We start from the raw sequence: 16,838 nt of genomic DNA on the forward strand, positions 1-16,838 counted from the left end.
GGTTGGGCTGTGCAATCTTGGAGCTGCTGGTCTCAGAGGTGAGTAAATACCTTGGCAAAACTCACAGGTAGCCAGTTTCTAAGTGTTTTCATGCTTTGAAAAACAGAAATTCAAAATATCTTTACTTTAGGTTGACTTTTTTGTTTGTTCATTTTTTGGAAGGGTTTTATTTGTTTTGGTTTTGATTTTTATTTTTATATATTTAAATCCCTAGAATTATATTCAATGAAATAATATACTAATGCAGTTAAGTTTTTATGGCCAGTTAGGAAAATTCCCCACCCTCCTCTGCTGGAGAGGTTAGCAAGTAGAGAAAAAAAACCTGATGCAGAAAATATAGCTCCAATAATTTTGTTATCTGATTATTAAAAAAAAAAAAAGTGTACTTCCAAAAATCTCTTATAATTCTGTTATTTCCAAGTATATTTCAGTACCTGCAGGACTAGGCATGATGGGTGTTCCTGGTGGCCCTCCACCTCCTGGAGGACCCTGGGGAGAGTAAAAACTGTCAGTTAGCATGAATTAAAAGGTTAGAGAAAACCTAAAACAGACACACACAAATAACCCACATCAAGGAATGTGTATTTTTTAATGTTTTGGTTATTTCCATGGCACAAATCTGATCAAGACTAAGAAACAAAAATGCTCTGGCTGTTAAACAAATAAATATTGACTTTCTCTAATAACACATACACAACTGCTAGAAATAATTATTGTTTTCATTGCCACATGGATACTACTGTACTTTACCTCTTTTGTTATAATTTAAAAGAGCAGATACTCTGTTCAGACAGGGATATCTTTTCAGTGGCAGTGATTACAAAGGTCTGGGTGTTCTGTCTGCTTACAGGATACCTGTCCATGTATCTTTTACTTATAAACTTCTATCCATAGATTTATATCCACATTTTATCCAAACCTATACGACTCCCTAGGCATCACAGGCTCTCCATATACCTCTGTACTAAGCTCCCTTACTTGATTTTTTTAAGGGCTCTCTCTGCATGTTTTTAAACATCAGATAAAAAGATGTAGGAACAACTAACTGACCATTTATGAGAAAAGTTACTTGTCCTCATTAACTTTTTAATCTCATTTGAAATTTGCTTTTATTTCCATTGTTTGTGTTTTTTCCTCTCTCAGAATTTCTTGTTTTCAACTATTTTCACTCTTAGAATATAATATTATTAATGTATAAAAAGTATATATTTATGTATACATATATATAATATGTATATATAATATGTATATTTATACATACATAATATATCTATTTGTAGATATTATATATACTTCTATACTAATAGGTAAGTTTTTATATCTGTATATATTAATAAATTATATATAGATTAATCTTATTAAGTTCTCAAAGCAAGTAAGTACAGATTACAAATCTTTTCACTAAGAACCATTTTTAGGAGCTCTCCAGCCCATCCCTCATCACCAAACAGTTACTTGCCATGAAGTCAAATATTCCCAAAATGTCTTTAAATTCTTCAGCAATAGAATGTGGCAAACCCACAAAACCTCCTCCAGACAGAGAGAGCTTTGTGAAGTTCTGCATTGAAAGAACTGATTTGGAGACAGCAAATATTGACTGTTTACACCAAGCTGTGACAAAATGAGGCCTGTAAGTTACAGACACTTGCAAGAATCATAACCTTTTCCCCCATCTAATTTTGTAAAATAAATGACAAAATAAATTGCTTTTAATTATATAATTCTCCCTCCTCACCCTGTGACACCAGCTATGTGCATGTGATAAAAACAGAATAAACTATCTGCCTAGGAAAAGCTCCTCAGCCATACAAATAACCTGAGTGCCACAACAACAACAGAGAGTCTAAAATATTAAACAAAGTTAATCTCTAGCTACAGAGACAAAATCCAGCAGTACACATTAACACCTTTTTCCTGCAGAAGATCAAAACCTCTCACACAACACGGTTTTTCTGAGAAAGCCAAGGGGCTTCTTGTCCTTCATTATTATGGACAACACATGGTATGAGGTACAGAAATGTTTTCCCTGAAGTGCAGCAGCGCTGAGGGCAATCTGCAGCAGGCTGACAATGGTTCTGGTGCTGAGCACCCACATCTGCACCAGAGGGGGCTGGGAAACCTTGGTGCAGGCCAGATGTGCAGCCTGTTCACATGGGGGCTCCCCTCAGCATCTGGGCTGCTGTTCCTCTGCCCAAATGAGATGTGATGTCCAACAAACACACACAAAGGCACTCACCACATAGTTCCCAGGAGAGGCTGAGGAATAAGGTATCTGTAACATCAACAGAAAAAACAGTGATTTTTGGTCCCTGTGTGCTGGGATGGGCTCCTGCAGCTGCAGGTGAGGGCTGATTCAATTAGTGACTAAGCACACAGCTGAAATCATGGGGAAATGCCTCTGCTGTCAAAATAAACACCTCTTTTCAGCAATTTCAAAAAATTGACTAAAAACCCAATAAAATATTAAAATGTTAAGGTATAAGATTACTAAGGCAATGTAGTTTATAAGGTGTATGGACTCAGTCTGCACATACTTGCATTTCAGTCAGCAGGACTTCAGAGTCAGCCAAGCACAAACTGAATTTGTATGTTCTTAGAGATACCTAATTTTGAATACAATCTTGACCACAAAAGGAAAAGAAGTCCCCACATCTTTTGCCTTAGAAGATACTGGTATTTATTTCCATTTTTTATTTATGTTTTTTTAAGGACAGTGTCCTGGAGAAATCCTGTGAATAATCTGGTTTCCTTCTCTGTTACTGCCTTTGCTGTTATTCTCTCCAAAGGAACACAGGCCAGTGCTGCTGTGGGAGCAACAACTGTACTGACAAACACAAGTTTCTCTACAGACAACTTGTCAGCCAAATTACTGTTACAACTAAATCTATTATTGAAGTCGCCAATTGATTTCAGAGACTGAAAAGACTTTAACTATCAGCTAAAAAATATAAATTTTAATTGAGTTTATGCAAAAGAAAACTGAAGAATTTCACACATAGAATTCAAAAGCCAAAAGTGAGAAAAGCGGGAAGAACTGTTTAGCAGGGCAAGCCAGACCCACCTTATTCATCTACAAGTGCCCAAAATGGACACTTTTAAACTAATGATATATGATCCCTGAATGAAAATGAAGAATTTCTGCCTTCTGGAGAAATACCAGAAATGTCCTGTTTGTTTAGGATGCCAGGACAACCAAGGCTGGGCCTGGCATGAAGATACTTCTCTAAACACAAGAGATGTCAAGTACATTTGTAATATTTACTTACAGAATTGGCATTGGTTGGGTTTGGCCAAGGTCTACCACCCCCAGGACCCCTGAAACAGAAGAAGAATGATGAGACACAGAACCACCCTCATCCTCTCACCAGCTCTGAGGAAAAAAATCTGAATAACCTGTTTCCAGAGGAAGGAAATGGCTTTTTCAAACTAAAGTGTGTTTACAAACCATAACTATACTAAGTTAAAATGCAAGAGCAGAATTTTTGTTGTGGCACTGCTATTCAGTCATTTGGTGAGTTGATTAATTTATTTACTACTCAGAAAATAAATTCAAGTCATAAAATAAATAAATGTTCAGTCATAAAAGCAGTGATCTTGCTCACATGATTAAGCTCATGCCTGAAGCACTGAGGATGGATTCATTTACTGTGGATCTAGAATACTGCAGTATAGTCAGGTTCCATTAGCAAAACTTGTGCAATTAGCTAATAAATATTTTGGGAACCCCTAATTTGTAAAAGAACAAGCCATACAAAATAGGTTGCTATGATCCCTGTATGGTGATGAGGATGATGATGATGAATGACCATCATGAGAACAGCAACAGCCATGATATAAATTTCATGTATTACACCCAGAAAATCCTCAGTGGGTTTTTCTCACAACTTTTGCTGTTATTTTAAGTTTCTCACTCTCAGCTGAACCCAGAAAAATATTTTGGGGGTGAGGCTTCATCTCTTAACAATGCACAGGGGACTCAGACACACCAGAGGTAAAATCTCCATGCTCGCAGTCACAATGTCTCAAATCCATAATTACCTCTGGGAGTACCAAGAGCTCCTGCTTATTTACAAACAAGACTGAATCACTTTCTGAAGGCCCTGACAACAGAGACGCAGAGCAGATGACAAAACTTTCATGTTTTCAATGGCCTTTTGGCCTCATTAGCTGTGGAAAAGCAACATTAACCACTGCAGCTCGCCAGGCATGGGGGAGAGACTGGAACAGACACAAAGAATCACCCTTCATTAATGAGTTCTGAAAGTTCCCTAAGTCTTGCAGAAATAAAAGCTATTAAGCGCATACATTGCCTGAGGGATTTAATATTGAATCTTTTTTTTTTTTATTACGTTGTTGATGAAACTATAAAGGAACAATCTCAAAAAAAAAAAAAAAAACCCAACAGAAAATTTATTTATTTCCACTGCCTTTATTGTTGGAATGCTGGAAATCAAGAATGTTGGTATGGTCTTTTCTGCATCATTCAAAGAAAGACTGAGAGAGAAAACGCTCCTCAGGTCAAATATTCAGCAATTTCTCCTCTGCTGATGATCATATAGTGAAATATTACCCTTTTTTTCTTTTTTTTGGTCTTGCTGTTCTTTTTCTTATTTTTCATTGGTTTATTGGATCCTCTCTTTCAGAAAAATCAGGAATATTTGTAACAGCACTTAAAAGTCTGTTTTCACCCCAAACCCTTGCAGTCATTTCTGTGACATGTACTAAATCAGAGACAAAACTGGGTTAACCCACAGGAATATGGAAACTCAGAAATTACACTGAGATGTGGGAACTCACCTTTCATCTAAAAAGCTGTAGGAATTTTCGGATTTATTGGACAGCTTTTAGTACAGACTTAAGAAATCACTGCAGCAGATTCTGCTGGAAAGCCACATGGATTTTGTGGAGCCAAATGCTTATAAAACACACACTAAAACCCCCAAACTGCAATTTTTTTTCATTTTTTATTTTTTTAATTCCATGCAAGCAGGTCTTTTGTCTTTTACTAAACATTTATTTTGGAAGCACCAACAAGGTCATAAAACATAACCATACAAGCACCAATTCCAAAATACTTCACAAAGTCTCTGTTGCTATGACCATTTTTTTTTCTGTAATTTTTTTTAGAGTTTATCCTGTAAGTGTCAATTCTGGCTTGAAAAAATAAAAGTCTGAAATTCCAGTTTCCCAAGAGGCAAATATATTCCATCAGGAAATGAAACATCTAGACTCAAGTTTGTGAATTGAAGTTAAAAGACAAAATCACACCTTTTTCTTTTCTTTTTTTTAAAATCTGAGGCATGACTGAGATATTCTTAGTGCTTGAGACAGCACTGCAGGTCACACAGGGTGTTAAAAATCACCAGTGAAATATAACACTGAGGCTCCCTGAAATCTGCCTTTTTCTTCCAAAAACTGGCAGAGACATGAAATCATCCTAAAAATGGCTGTGCCAAGTTCCAACTGAAAAACTTACAGCCTAAAATGAAGTTGTTCTGTGGAAGAAGATGGGTTGGGCATCAGCTGAGTCCAACAGGAATGGGATGGTGCTGCTGATGACAAAGGCAGGAATTACCCAGCAGTGCTGCAGGTGTGGATGGCAGGGGCTGAAACGCTGCCTTAGGAGCCCTCAGGCTGCCCTTTCTGACCACAAAGAACACTTTCTCACCCAGGAAAACTGTCACACTTTATTTGGCACATAGTCTGCTCTTAACCAAAGCAGCTTCTCCTCGCATTCCAAGGGGGAAAAGCTGGATTTCAAAGGGCAGCTGTTTCTGTGGAACACACATTTTTGCACTTGACACGGCCAAAACGCCGAGGAAATGAAGAACAGGGCAGTGGGGAATTGTCGTGTAAAGAACACACTCAGGTGGGAAGGGACATCCTTAGTGCAGGGGAAATGTGATTTCCACAGCGGGTAAAGGGTGAGGGAAGCACACCTGGGTCCATCCTCTGCCACTGCCCCCAGGCCAGCCCTCACTCTGAGGCCTCACTGCAATTTCAGAGACAGCACTACATTTACAGTGGGGAAACACCCTCATCTCCTGAAAATACATTCCAAAGAATCCCAGCTCAGAGCAACCCTTTGATAAAATGTGTTTATAAAGAGCACAGTACAAGTACTTCAATCCATCTTCTCTCTTTCTGGTAGGCCAGGAAATCTTTTTGTCATACAGAAAAAACTCTTTTCTTACCTTTCCTGGGAAACTCTCATTTATGTGAATAAATAGTTTCAAAATATCTTATCTAGCCTTCAATTTACTTCTGGAAAGTAAATTTCCTTTTTTTTTGTACAGTCTTCTGCTGAGGAAAACCGCTACAGTGCCTCTACTTGACTCACACTGAATTTCAAAGGTCTAAATGTTTTTTCCACATCAATTTAACTGAAAATCATAAATGCCTACCCTCAGGAAGGCTCCTAGAATTGTCTTAAATCCCCACATGGGATGTATATGATAGAGCAACACACAAGTTCAGATTTTAATTTATTTGCCTCAAGAATTCAATGTATGTCTGGAAATCCAAACCTGTTAGAGGTATGGTGGTTTTTTCAAAATTACATTATCTATTTCTGTACCTCTTTGACTTCTTCAGTGGTAACTTTTTACTCAAAATTAAAATTGTCATTTCTTATTTACGTTTTCTATAAAAACTAGAGTAAAAATGGGTATCTATGATATAATGAGAAAGCATATAGAAATCTTTACTGCTTTCTTAATGTTACATCTGAAGTATTTCTACACATTTAAAAGGGGGGCTGTCTTCAGAGATATAAGGTTCAGTACCCTGCCATGGCTACATTCACATTTAGAATAAACCTGAACTCAGATTATGTCCATTTTTACCAGATGATTTTCCAGATCCAGAAATACACAGAAACACTGACAGAAATGCACTCATATTTGTACAGCTCCTCTAGCAGTTTGGACTGGAAATAAATGTACTTAGGGAAACAAGAACTGCAGTTTAGGAAGACTTTCAAATCAATTCTGTCCTTCTTATAAATAGTTCTAGACAAAGGCTATTTTGCTACAATTAAGAACTGATTTATTTTGCAGAGAAAAAACATTCCTCGCGAGATATTCAGTAAGTAGAAATATAAATAATGTCATTTTTAAAAATGCATACAAGGATATATCAGTGATTATATTGACAAAATATTCCCAGTATTTGAAGTTTGATCTGTGAAAAAAACCTGAGTATTTGTACAGACTTGTTAGGACAGCCAAGGCTCCTCTAAGACTGTGGGTTCACTTCTTGAAATTGCAATTATTGGTCATCAAAGCACGTTCTCCTTGCCTTGTCTGTGCCAACTGCTCCTTCTGCAATGCAATAATGGCATTTTCTAGGTACAGTAGGATTTGTGTTGTGCTTACATGTTCATCCCAGGCATCCCCGGGCCACCTAAAGCGTTCAGAGGGGGTCTCATGGCACCTCCATAGTTCTGCAACGACAACCAAGGGTCAGACTACCACAAAACAAAAAAACAAAACCAAAGAGGAGGGGGAAAGAAAGGACAGCAGGTTAATGACGTCCCTGTGCAACTGCTGCCAGGACAGGCCATGCCATTCATGCTTTCAGGCTTCCCTGACTGTTGACTAAAAATTGGGATCATTAACCCCAAGGAGAAACAACACAAACAACAGAAATTGGCTAAGAATGGTTGACATGGTTTCAGGGGGAATTATACTATTTACACATATTGAGTTCAAGTTAATGGCCAGCAAGGGTCAGGTTTTATAATGAATTCAACTTCTGAACCAAGGCAATTCAAAATCAGAATCCTCTACTAAGATTATGAGATATTAAATGGTATCATTTCTACCTAGCTTTCATTATGTTTGTATAAAATTAAACACATGATATAACTTTTCTAATGCACTATTACATATCTCTTTCCATGATTCAATTCTAATAAATCACAGAATCCCGGGATGGGACCTTAAAGCCCATCCAGTGTCACCCCTGGCCTGGGCAGGGACACTTTCCACTACCCCAGGTCTTTGATAATCAAAATGAAGAGTATTTAATATGATAAATAATGTGCTAACAAATTAAATACCCAACGCCCATAAAATCTGAGTTTATGTCCTGATACCATGACCAAAGTTCGACTGCACTACTTGCACAAAAATATAAATTACACCTATTTTTATTCAATGGAATACAAGCAGAACAATCTGTCTCACCTATACAATTTTCCACCTGAAATTACTTCTAATCCTAAGCAGATTTACTCCTTTGGCCTAAATAACAGCACTGCCACCCATAGAGGTGTCCTTCCAGAGCAGTGATGCTCCCTGCAGAGCCCAGGTATTTGGTGATCCCATTAGGGAGTCTTTTGTGAACTTAAATTTTTTGGACTTAAATTTTGCGTAGGTTAGGATGTTGAACACAAGAAAGAAGAAGCTTACAAAAACACTGGTTAAATGACAGCAAAAATGGAAAAATTATCCTCATAAAAAGTGGCATGAGATTTGCCTGCAGTGTGACTAATGGTGCTGCATAAAGGATCAGCTCAATCTCATATGGCAGCACAGCAGAGCTTCTCTTTCCTCCTCCAAAAATGGCAAATACATTTCAGGGCCACATAAAAAAAATACCAAATATATTTTATTTTATATTTATTTTGCTGGTTGCTCAGCAGAGATTGTGAAGAACTGCACAACTGGTTTGTAGCAAGAAGACCCAAAACTGTACAGACAGTTGTGAACAGACTTGAAAGGCAAAGCTATTCAATAATTTAGAGTTTAGTTGTTATTCAAACAAGAAGCCACCAGGGAGATTATCTGAAATGGGGAAGCAAAAATGCACAGTGTGGGCACAACAAGCACACTGTGAAACAAAACACTGGCAGCACCAGTGAGGAACACCACCACCCACATGCTGCTGACTGCAGTGCTGACAAAACACAGAGGAAACTCCTGGATTTGTGTTCCAGGGGTGCACCAGGACTGTTTGTCCTCTGTCCTCTGGGACAGAGCCACAGAGATGCTCGAGGGGGACATGGGGACAATTGGTAGCCTGGACATCTCACTTCACACTAAAATCTCTGCTGCCTGTGCCAAAATTTAGATCATCAGTGGATGAAAGAAAAAGTTTACAGAATTTGGAGAGGTATTTTTGGCAAAGTTAGAGGCTATTAATATTTTCCTCCTGAACAGCATAATCAGTGAGGAGGAGGAGGAAACACCTACTCCACTCCTGGTCTGCCTTGCCAGTGTCAGTCTTTGATTACAATACACACTTTTCTAAAGAAAGCAAGTGAAGGGATTCTTCTTTTAATCCCAAGTATTTATGAAAATGACAGATTTTTCATTCCGATTTTGTACAGCTGCAACTTAGAACACATTTGTTTTGTAAAACGGGAGGTTTGTTTTAAAAAGGGGTTATGAAAACAAGTCCTGGGAATCTCCAAGCTAAGCAAAGACAGAGAATACAGACTAAGTATAGGCCTGTCACTAAGGATAACCCCTCTGTAGAAAGTACCTGTGGTCCTAATGGCACCATTCCCCTTGGAGGAGTCATCCTCTGCATCGGCCCACCCATGTTTGGATGACCTGCGAACAAAATATAAAATATGTTATATTTATACATGCAATACACAACTGCTTTAACTATGCAAGACACAATCACCTTCTACAGCTACTTTTAATGAATCATCCCTCTCTAATCAACGGAAAAGCCCAAGGATCAGCACAGTGGAGAGGTCCCACACTCACCCTGCTGCCGTGTGGGGTCCATCCCGCTGGGCAGGAGGGGCTGACTCCCCGGGACACCTCCGAGGGCCTGAGGCAGGGAAAACAGAGCAGAAAAACACAGAATGCCTTGAAATTCACGGTAAAGACACAGCACACACGTTTCATTACTAATTCCTGGATGTTTCCTCTGAGTCAGGTGTTAATGTGCTTTTAAATTCCCACATTAATCTGCCCTCTGGGTTTACTGAATTAGGTTTAAAGCTCATTTTTACAGGATTTTACCTGCAGCTGGGTCAAGTGGAAAAATGCTTTTATGAATGGGTCTTTGTAGCTGATCCATGAGGTGCTATTTAGCATTTCAAAGCACCATCACATTTTCAGCAAAACGTGTCCTGAGTGAGCAATATGTCAGAATGGTTTGGGTTGGAAGGGACCTTAAAACTCATCTCCTTCCAAACCCTCTGCCATGGGCAGGGACCCTTTCCACAATCCCAGGACCAAACTACCACCTAATCAAAATTTGGGCCTTAAAGCCGCACCACAGCAGTTTATTGCTTCCACACCCTGCCCATCCACGCTGCACCTTGAGTAATATCAGTTACTCACATTAATTGCTAAAGCAGCAATTAATGAATTTGGCATAATGTGAATGCAGCAAGAGCTGCAGTTCACTGGGATTATGTGATTACCTTCCACTCTGGACTTAAAATACCACAGTGTGCAGACAAAAACACTGCTGAAACCAAACCTGCAGGCTGGCAGCACTTCCAGCCACCACATCCCACCTGCCAGGAGTCACTGAGCTCAGGCACAGAGGGTGTGAAACCCAAACCCTTGGCTCAGGGGGCTCGACACCTCTGGCTCAGATGGTATTGGGGAAGTGCAAAAATCAGGAGTGAACTGAGTTACAGCAGTAAAATGTTATCAGATATTAAGTGCAGTGCTAATGGCACTGCACAGATGATCACCTCATCAAGGTTAATTAAGTCCCCCAGGGCCTTGGTGAGGAAGTAGCCCTGGTACAGGTAGCTTTACCTGATCCCAAACATCACCAGGCAGAGCAACACCTGGACAAGTCCTGCAACCTGATAAATCCAGCTCACTGAAATTTAGATTTCATAACTTCTGGTGATAGTGTGTCAAAAGGAATGACAAATTTGTTGAAACTGTGTTACACAAATATAAAAAATAGCCAGAAATGAGGCTGGGATATAGTGTGACAATCAAAAGGCAGTCCTGGAAACCAAAGTTGAACCAAACTACCTGTTCCATTTATCCTCTCTACTTTTCCCAATATTGTAAATGACCTAGTTTTCCTCTCAGAGCTCCACTGATGTTTTTCTGTCTGCTTGTCTTTAACTTTTCATCTGCTGACAACTCTTTCTCCTCCTCTTTCTGCACTATGGAGAACTTGAAAACACAAATGTTCTCTACTTCCAGAACCCTCTTCTCACAGATGGGCCAGAAAAGGTCCCTGCTGACGAACAGCAGCTCATTACTCATCCTTGTCTCGCTGGCATTGCACATCCTTAGATGGAGATGAGAGAAAATTGGGAATTCAGCGCTTTTACAAAGTTGCCAGAGTGTCTTTGGGAGCCACAGAGCACTTCATGAGACCTGTTTCTTACCGATAATCCCCGTATTTACTGTGGAATAAATATAATTTGCATGCCCACCAGAGTTGGGCAGGGAGTGAAGCATTTGAGACAGAAGTGAGCAGCAGAGGGCCAGCAGAGCAGCAGGGACCAGCCTTACCTGGTTGGGTATTCTGAGAGGTGGCCTTGGGCCTCCAGGGTACCGGGGGGACATGAAAGGCTGCAGGGAGAGAAGGAAACAAACACTGCTGAATAATCCCACCCCTCCTGTAAATCCATCCATCCATCCATCCATCCATCCATCCATCCATCCATCCATCCATCCATCCCACGCTGTGCCACTGCCACGCTCACACCCATCCAGCCTCAACACTCCCACGGAGAGCCCTGGACATTGTTCCACAATGCTTAGCAGTATTACATCAATTCAGAGATTCTCAGCCAACCCATCTATCAGGATACATTATTTAACAATTTGTTTTTTATATTCTGCACTTTTAAGAGCAGAATATAAAAAACTTAATGCAATAATAGTGAAGAATAAACCATAATCAGACATGTATACTTTCCACTAGAGAAGGGGGAAAGATGGAACCTTAGAACAAAAAACAAAATGTTCTTGGGAGAGTTCAGAGGTAAGGAAGATCAAAATAATTCACAAATACTTTTCATGCATTTCTTCATAATACAATAAAAAGCAACACAAAATTTAACCTGTGGGAGCACAGGTTCCCAGCTGATGCTGCAAATACTTAGAATTTTGCTGGTTTCAGTCACCATGTCAATTCAGTGCTGCGCTCCTGCCATGCCTCCCTGCTCTCACACTGGATCTCCTCCCTCACACCTCACTTTATACCCAGATCTGGCACACCATCCACACCTTGAGAGGGTCTGGTGGCTCCTGGCCACCCCTGAGCTACCTCACAGCCCACAGACGAGGCCAGGCCCCCAGATAATCGAGTGGTACTGGCAGCAACAGCATTTAACTTCTCAGCTCATTCCACCCCAAAGTGTGGCAGTAGTCTAGAAATATAAAGAGATGAGTGGCAAATCTACAGGAAAAAGGCACAAATATCTGACTAAACAGAAGATGAAGAGGATGGCTTTGGCAAGCAGGAGTACCTACAGCTCCAGAAGAAAGTGAAGAGATAAAAGTATGCTGTGTCTGAGCACAGGGACAAAAAGACTGATTTAGACTAGCAACAGCTAGCAGAGAAACTGCAATTATTTTACCAATAATTACTACTGGAATTTTCCCTATGATCTTACATCAATAAATTAATGAAACCTTTCACATCCTGGAATCAGATGAAAGCTGAAATAATGTAACCTACATAAACATGCACTCAAAGTAGTGCTAGAAAGCAATTTAAAATACAGAGGGTTTACAAACTGGAAAAGAAAGTTCAATAACAATTGTGAATAGATTAATAAAAAGATACGTGAAATGATGTGCTGTAGAAGAGGGAGGCTCCTTTGTGCCTTCTCTGATGGTGAGAACCTCTGATAAGAAAGAGAAAGGCTGTGCATGTGATGAGGCCCTCATGAAACAGTAGAAGTGTCAGGAAATTAGAATTTCAACCATTTCCACAGAGGTCAACTGAGTGCAGCCACTCCAGTGAGGACCCTGGGTTTGACTTGTCTCCTCCAGCAAATGAAACTCAACTTTATTTACAGCTGTGCAGCTCAAAAAAGGGGAAATTTGAATTGTCTCTGAATTCAGCCATGTCTAAAGAGCAGAACCTGCCTACTAATATGCAATAGTAATAAAAAAACCTACTCCTTCCAAGCCTTCAAGTACTATATACTGTAAATATTCATGTAGCTATGAATTCCATTACACCCAGGTGGAGCTGCAATCAGCAACAAGCAGATTTCAAGTAGTTCCTATGGTTTGGCTTTCCAGAAAGATGTTGCCATTACAAACTTAAATATTCTCATTTTTGTGTCAGTGACTGAACTTCTCCCTCTCCAATAACACTATATTGTATATATCATATTGTGTACTCTATATATTGTCTGTCCACAAAAAGGTTCCACCAAGATGTTTCAAGACAACAAAGAAATTCTGTCCAACATTTTAATGAAAATATATTAAATACTCTCAGCTTTTCATGACAGCAGGAGTGGTTTTGAAGTCCCCACACACATTATTGAGCAGTGGATTCTGAAAGAAACAAACTCAAGCAGCAGAAACTTTGTGCCATGTGTTTATTCACCGCCTCCCTTGTCATTTCCAGAACACCTGGCATTAGTCTCTGAGTTAGTTTTACTTTAATTTCCTACTCTTTTTTTTTTTATTAGGAGTTGCTGGAATGTCCATTAGGGAGGAACCACTCTGGGCTTCCATTTCTTACAGCAGGCATCCTTCTCTCCTCAATTCTTGGCAACTCCTCCTTGCCCCTCTCCTGCAGCACGAACGGCCCTGAACTTACTGGGCTTAGAATGCTGGCACTAAATTAAAGCAGTGCCCACAGACCTTGAACTGGTCACTCAGAACTTGTTTATGAAGGTGAAAATAAAATGTTTGCATGCTAAAGACTGGGACATTTCTGCCTATTGCCTCAGCCTAAAATTCAGCATTTAAAATGCACCTTAAATGGATGCTCACACTGAATTTTGAGAAAGACAGACTCTTTATTTGTCTTGGAGTTAAGCTTGAAAAATACTCAATAATGCAACAGGCAATTTCAGCTGTGGGGTAGGAAGAAGACAGAGGGACTAAAATCAACTTCTCCAATGGAGTTCAAGAACTGGCAGACATGATAAGGTGTTAGGAAAAGCAGAAGAAAACACTCCAAAACACGCAAGCAAACAGACAAACAATCACAAACAAAACAAAACCCCCAAAAGACAAACAATCCTCCCAAAGAAAAACAAACCCTCCAAGAACCCAAACAACCAAACAGAAAAACCCCAGCAAAACCCAAACAACCAAACAAACACCACAAAAAAACCCAAAAAAACAAAACCAAAGCACACATAAAAGACGCAACCCATTTAAAAAACAAACCTACACAAACAAAACCAGACCTCCTGCAAAATCCCTCAAAACTAAAACTAAAAAACAAGACAGAAACAAACAAGCAACCACAAAAAAAGGGGAAAACCCCCAAACTCAAAAGAAATCCCTACCAAACCCAAATAACCAACCAAAAACTGCCCCAAAAAATGAATAAAATAAAGAAACAGGCAAGCAAGCCAGACCTAAGCCACTGCTGAGATGGAGGTGCCACCAATATGTGTTGGCAGCAATATACTGTAATTCCTACCCACAGGTATGAAATTCACTAATTTGGCATCACAAAAAGTATCCTGAAGGCTGCCAATCCTGCAGCTGAGAGCAAAGGAAGAAGAACCTTCTACTAAGCTGGGTGAAAAAGAAGCCATAAAGAAAAAACTTTTCGTGTAGTCACCGCAGAATACTTGCATCTACCAACTTACAGTGAAGGTTAACAAAAAGGCTCAAAAACCTAAAAGGAGGAAAGTATTAGAATACTAGAATAATAGAGATGACAGAAAATAAAATCAGGGAGTGAAATGTTAAATTTAATAAGCCTCCTGCACTTACAGCAAGATTCCGTGTTGAATTGCTAAGAGTACTTTAAAGAAAGGCAAGTTCAGGCACTTGAATGATGGTGCCAGAAGCTGCAGCACTTTTTTGTTATCTCTCTGCTCAAGAATAATCCATCTGTGTACAGGGACAGCAAAGGGTATCTCACAACCTGTGTGTTTAATGCAGGTCTGAGACATGTGTGTGCTGTGCAACATCAAAACCTTCTGAAATCCTATTTTTCTTGGTTCTCAACATAACAGAAAATGAGTTTCTCCATGGGAAAGTGTTTGAGAAAGCAATGTTGAAGCACAACCACCTCACTGCCCACATTTTGGTGCCAGAAAATGTGATTTTACAGGAAGCATCCAGCAGGAAGCTGATGCCATACAGGCACAGAGGATGGAATGTTTCTTATTCTCTTCTTTAGTTGTTCAAGAGACTCTCAAATATGATGTGGATCCATTTTCACTTCCACCTAATAATGGTGAAATAAGGAATTCAGAGAGTGGTGTTCTACTAAGCATCACATACTTCAATAACCCTCTTGTTTCTTTAATCTTACTTCCCTTCCAAAAGCTGGGAGTGTAATTTACTTCCTTCCAGATACAGGTTTCTTGCACTGACATTTTTATCCTGTTTTTCCTCATACCTTTACATTTATCAATCACATTTTGTCTCACCTAAGTTTGCAAAATTTACAATAACCCACAGCCCAGAAAAGTAATCCTGAATATTTACATTCCTACTGAGACTTAATTGACTGTAAATATATTGACCACAAATTAAAAATCACATGGTGAGACACAGCTTCACCCTTGGTGTGGAGAAGAAATAGCAATAATTGATTTTTACAACTCAGCCACCTGCAGCACAAACATAAACACCACTTATCCTAGCAGCCGAAAATGTAACCACGGACCCTATTTGTACACACTACAAGTGATCCTAAATTAACTGTGCTGCTAAAGCACTGGAAAACTGTTCAAGCTGCAAGAGACAAGGTGGCATTTCCTCTGGTAATTCTGAAAATGACCCAATCTTTTCATCTATCCACTTAAAAGTTCTAAATGATCACAAGTGAAACAAACCAAAAATCTTTGTTCTCCTCTCTGTTTAGCAATCAGTAGCAAAGTCACACATTCTGTGTAAAATACAATTCATCTTCACCTTTTTTGTTTCCAAACTCTAGTCTGGACTAAAAGGTTTGGCATCACTTATTGTTATGATTATTAGTATTAATATCCAAATGATAAAAAAAAAAGACTGCTGGCCATTTTTATTTCATTTTCCTATAAGGGTAAATAATATGTTAATAGATCACTTTAAGACTCCAGCACTTTAGGAAATGCTCTAGAGGTGTTTTACACCTACATCTCACATTCCCAAACCAAGGGGGGGTTTTCCCTCCTAGGAGGACCACTGGGAACCATAAAATATGTGTGAATTTAATTTATCCAAGTTACCCTGCAATTCATTTTTCATTTCATTGCTTTTTATTTTTTAGTTTCCTCTGTGATTTTTTTGGTGGCATCTCCCTCAGCAGTAACAATCACTCGAGTTTCAGGACAGTCTTCATTAACACATTTTAGTTTTAACCAGGACTAAACCCAAAACTGTTTTTTTCTGAAGTATTTCAGAGATGAAATTTGGGTTGTACACTGCACATCTTGCAATCTACCAGTGCAAACCAAAGCAGCTGATGTTATCTATGATATTTTACATAAAAACGTGTCATTCTCAGCACTGGGAGAGCAATTCTCTCTACATTGGCCTTTCCTGATGACAAAATCCATTTCTACGAGCAAGTTCTTTACTGTGCTTCAGAAAAACATCTCTAAAAAATAATTCCTGTATTTATGGTTTTCTAAGAGCAGACTGACAACTTCTAAATAGCAAATAGTAAGAGATCTGATTTAATTCAGAACAAGAGCAAATATTTTTTTTCCTAAATTGAGGAGCTCCTTCCTCACGCAGAATTCCAAGTTA

The 16,838-nt window shown here is 39.2% G+C and overlaps 1 protein-coding gene across 6 annotated transcripts in view; it reads right to left on the reverse strand.

The window, feature by feature from the left end:
• SSBP2 (single stranded DNA binding protein 2) overlaps positions 1 to 16,838 on the reverse strand; it is a 138,662-nt gene that overhangs the window by 20,563 nt on the left and 101,261 nt on the right. For 3 of the 6 annotated variants that reach the window (XM_054651903.2, XM_054651899.2, XM_054651901.2), the window contains 7 exons: positions 11,457 to 11,516; positions 9,723 to 9,789; positions 9,490 to 9,560; positions 7,377 to 7,468; positions 3,267 to 3,315; positions 2,237 to 2,272; positions 435 to 489 (listed from right to left, as the gene is read on the reverse strand). In XM_054651903.2, the coding sequence (XP_054507878.1) occupies positions 435 to 489; positions 2,237 to 2,272; positions 3,267 to 3,315; positions 7,377 to 7,468; positions 9,490 to 9,560; positions 9,723 to 9,789; positions 11,457 to 11,516 (430 nt within the window). The remainder of the gene's footprint in view (positions 1 to 434; positions 490 to 2,236; positions 2,273 to 3,266; positions 3,316 to 7,376; positions 7,469 to 9,489; positions 9,561 to 9,722; positions 9,790 to 11,456; positions 11,517 to 16,838) is intronic. The other 3 variants (XM_054651904.2, XM_054651902.2, XM_054651900.2) reach the window with 1 other exon arrangement.

This window comes from Agelaius phoeniceus, chromosome Z (assembly GCF_051311805.1).
Source record: "Agelaius phoeniceus isolate bAgePho1 chromosome Z, bAgePho1.hap1, whole genome shotgun sequence".
Lineage (NCBI taxonomy): Eukaryota > Metazoa > Chordata > Aves > Passeriformes > Icteridae > Agelaius > Agelaius phoeniceus.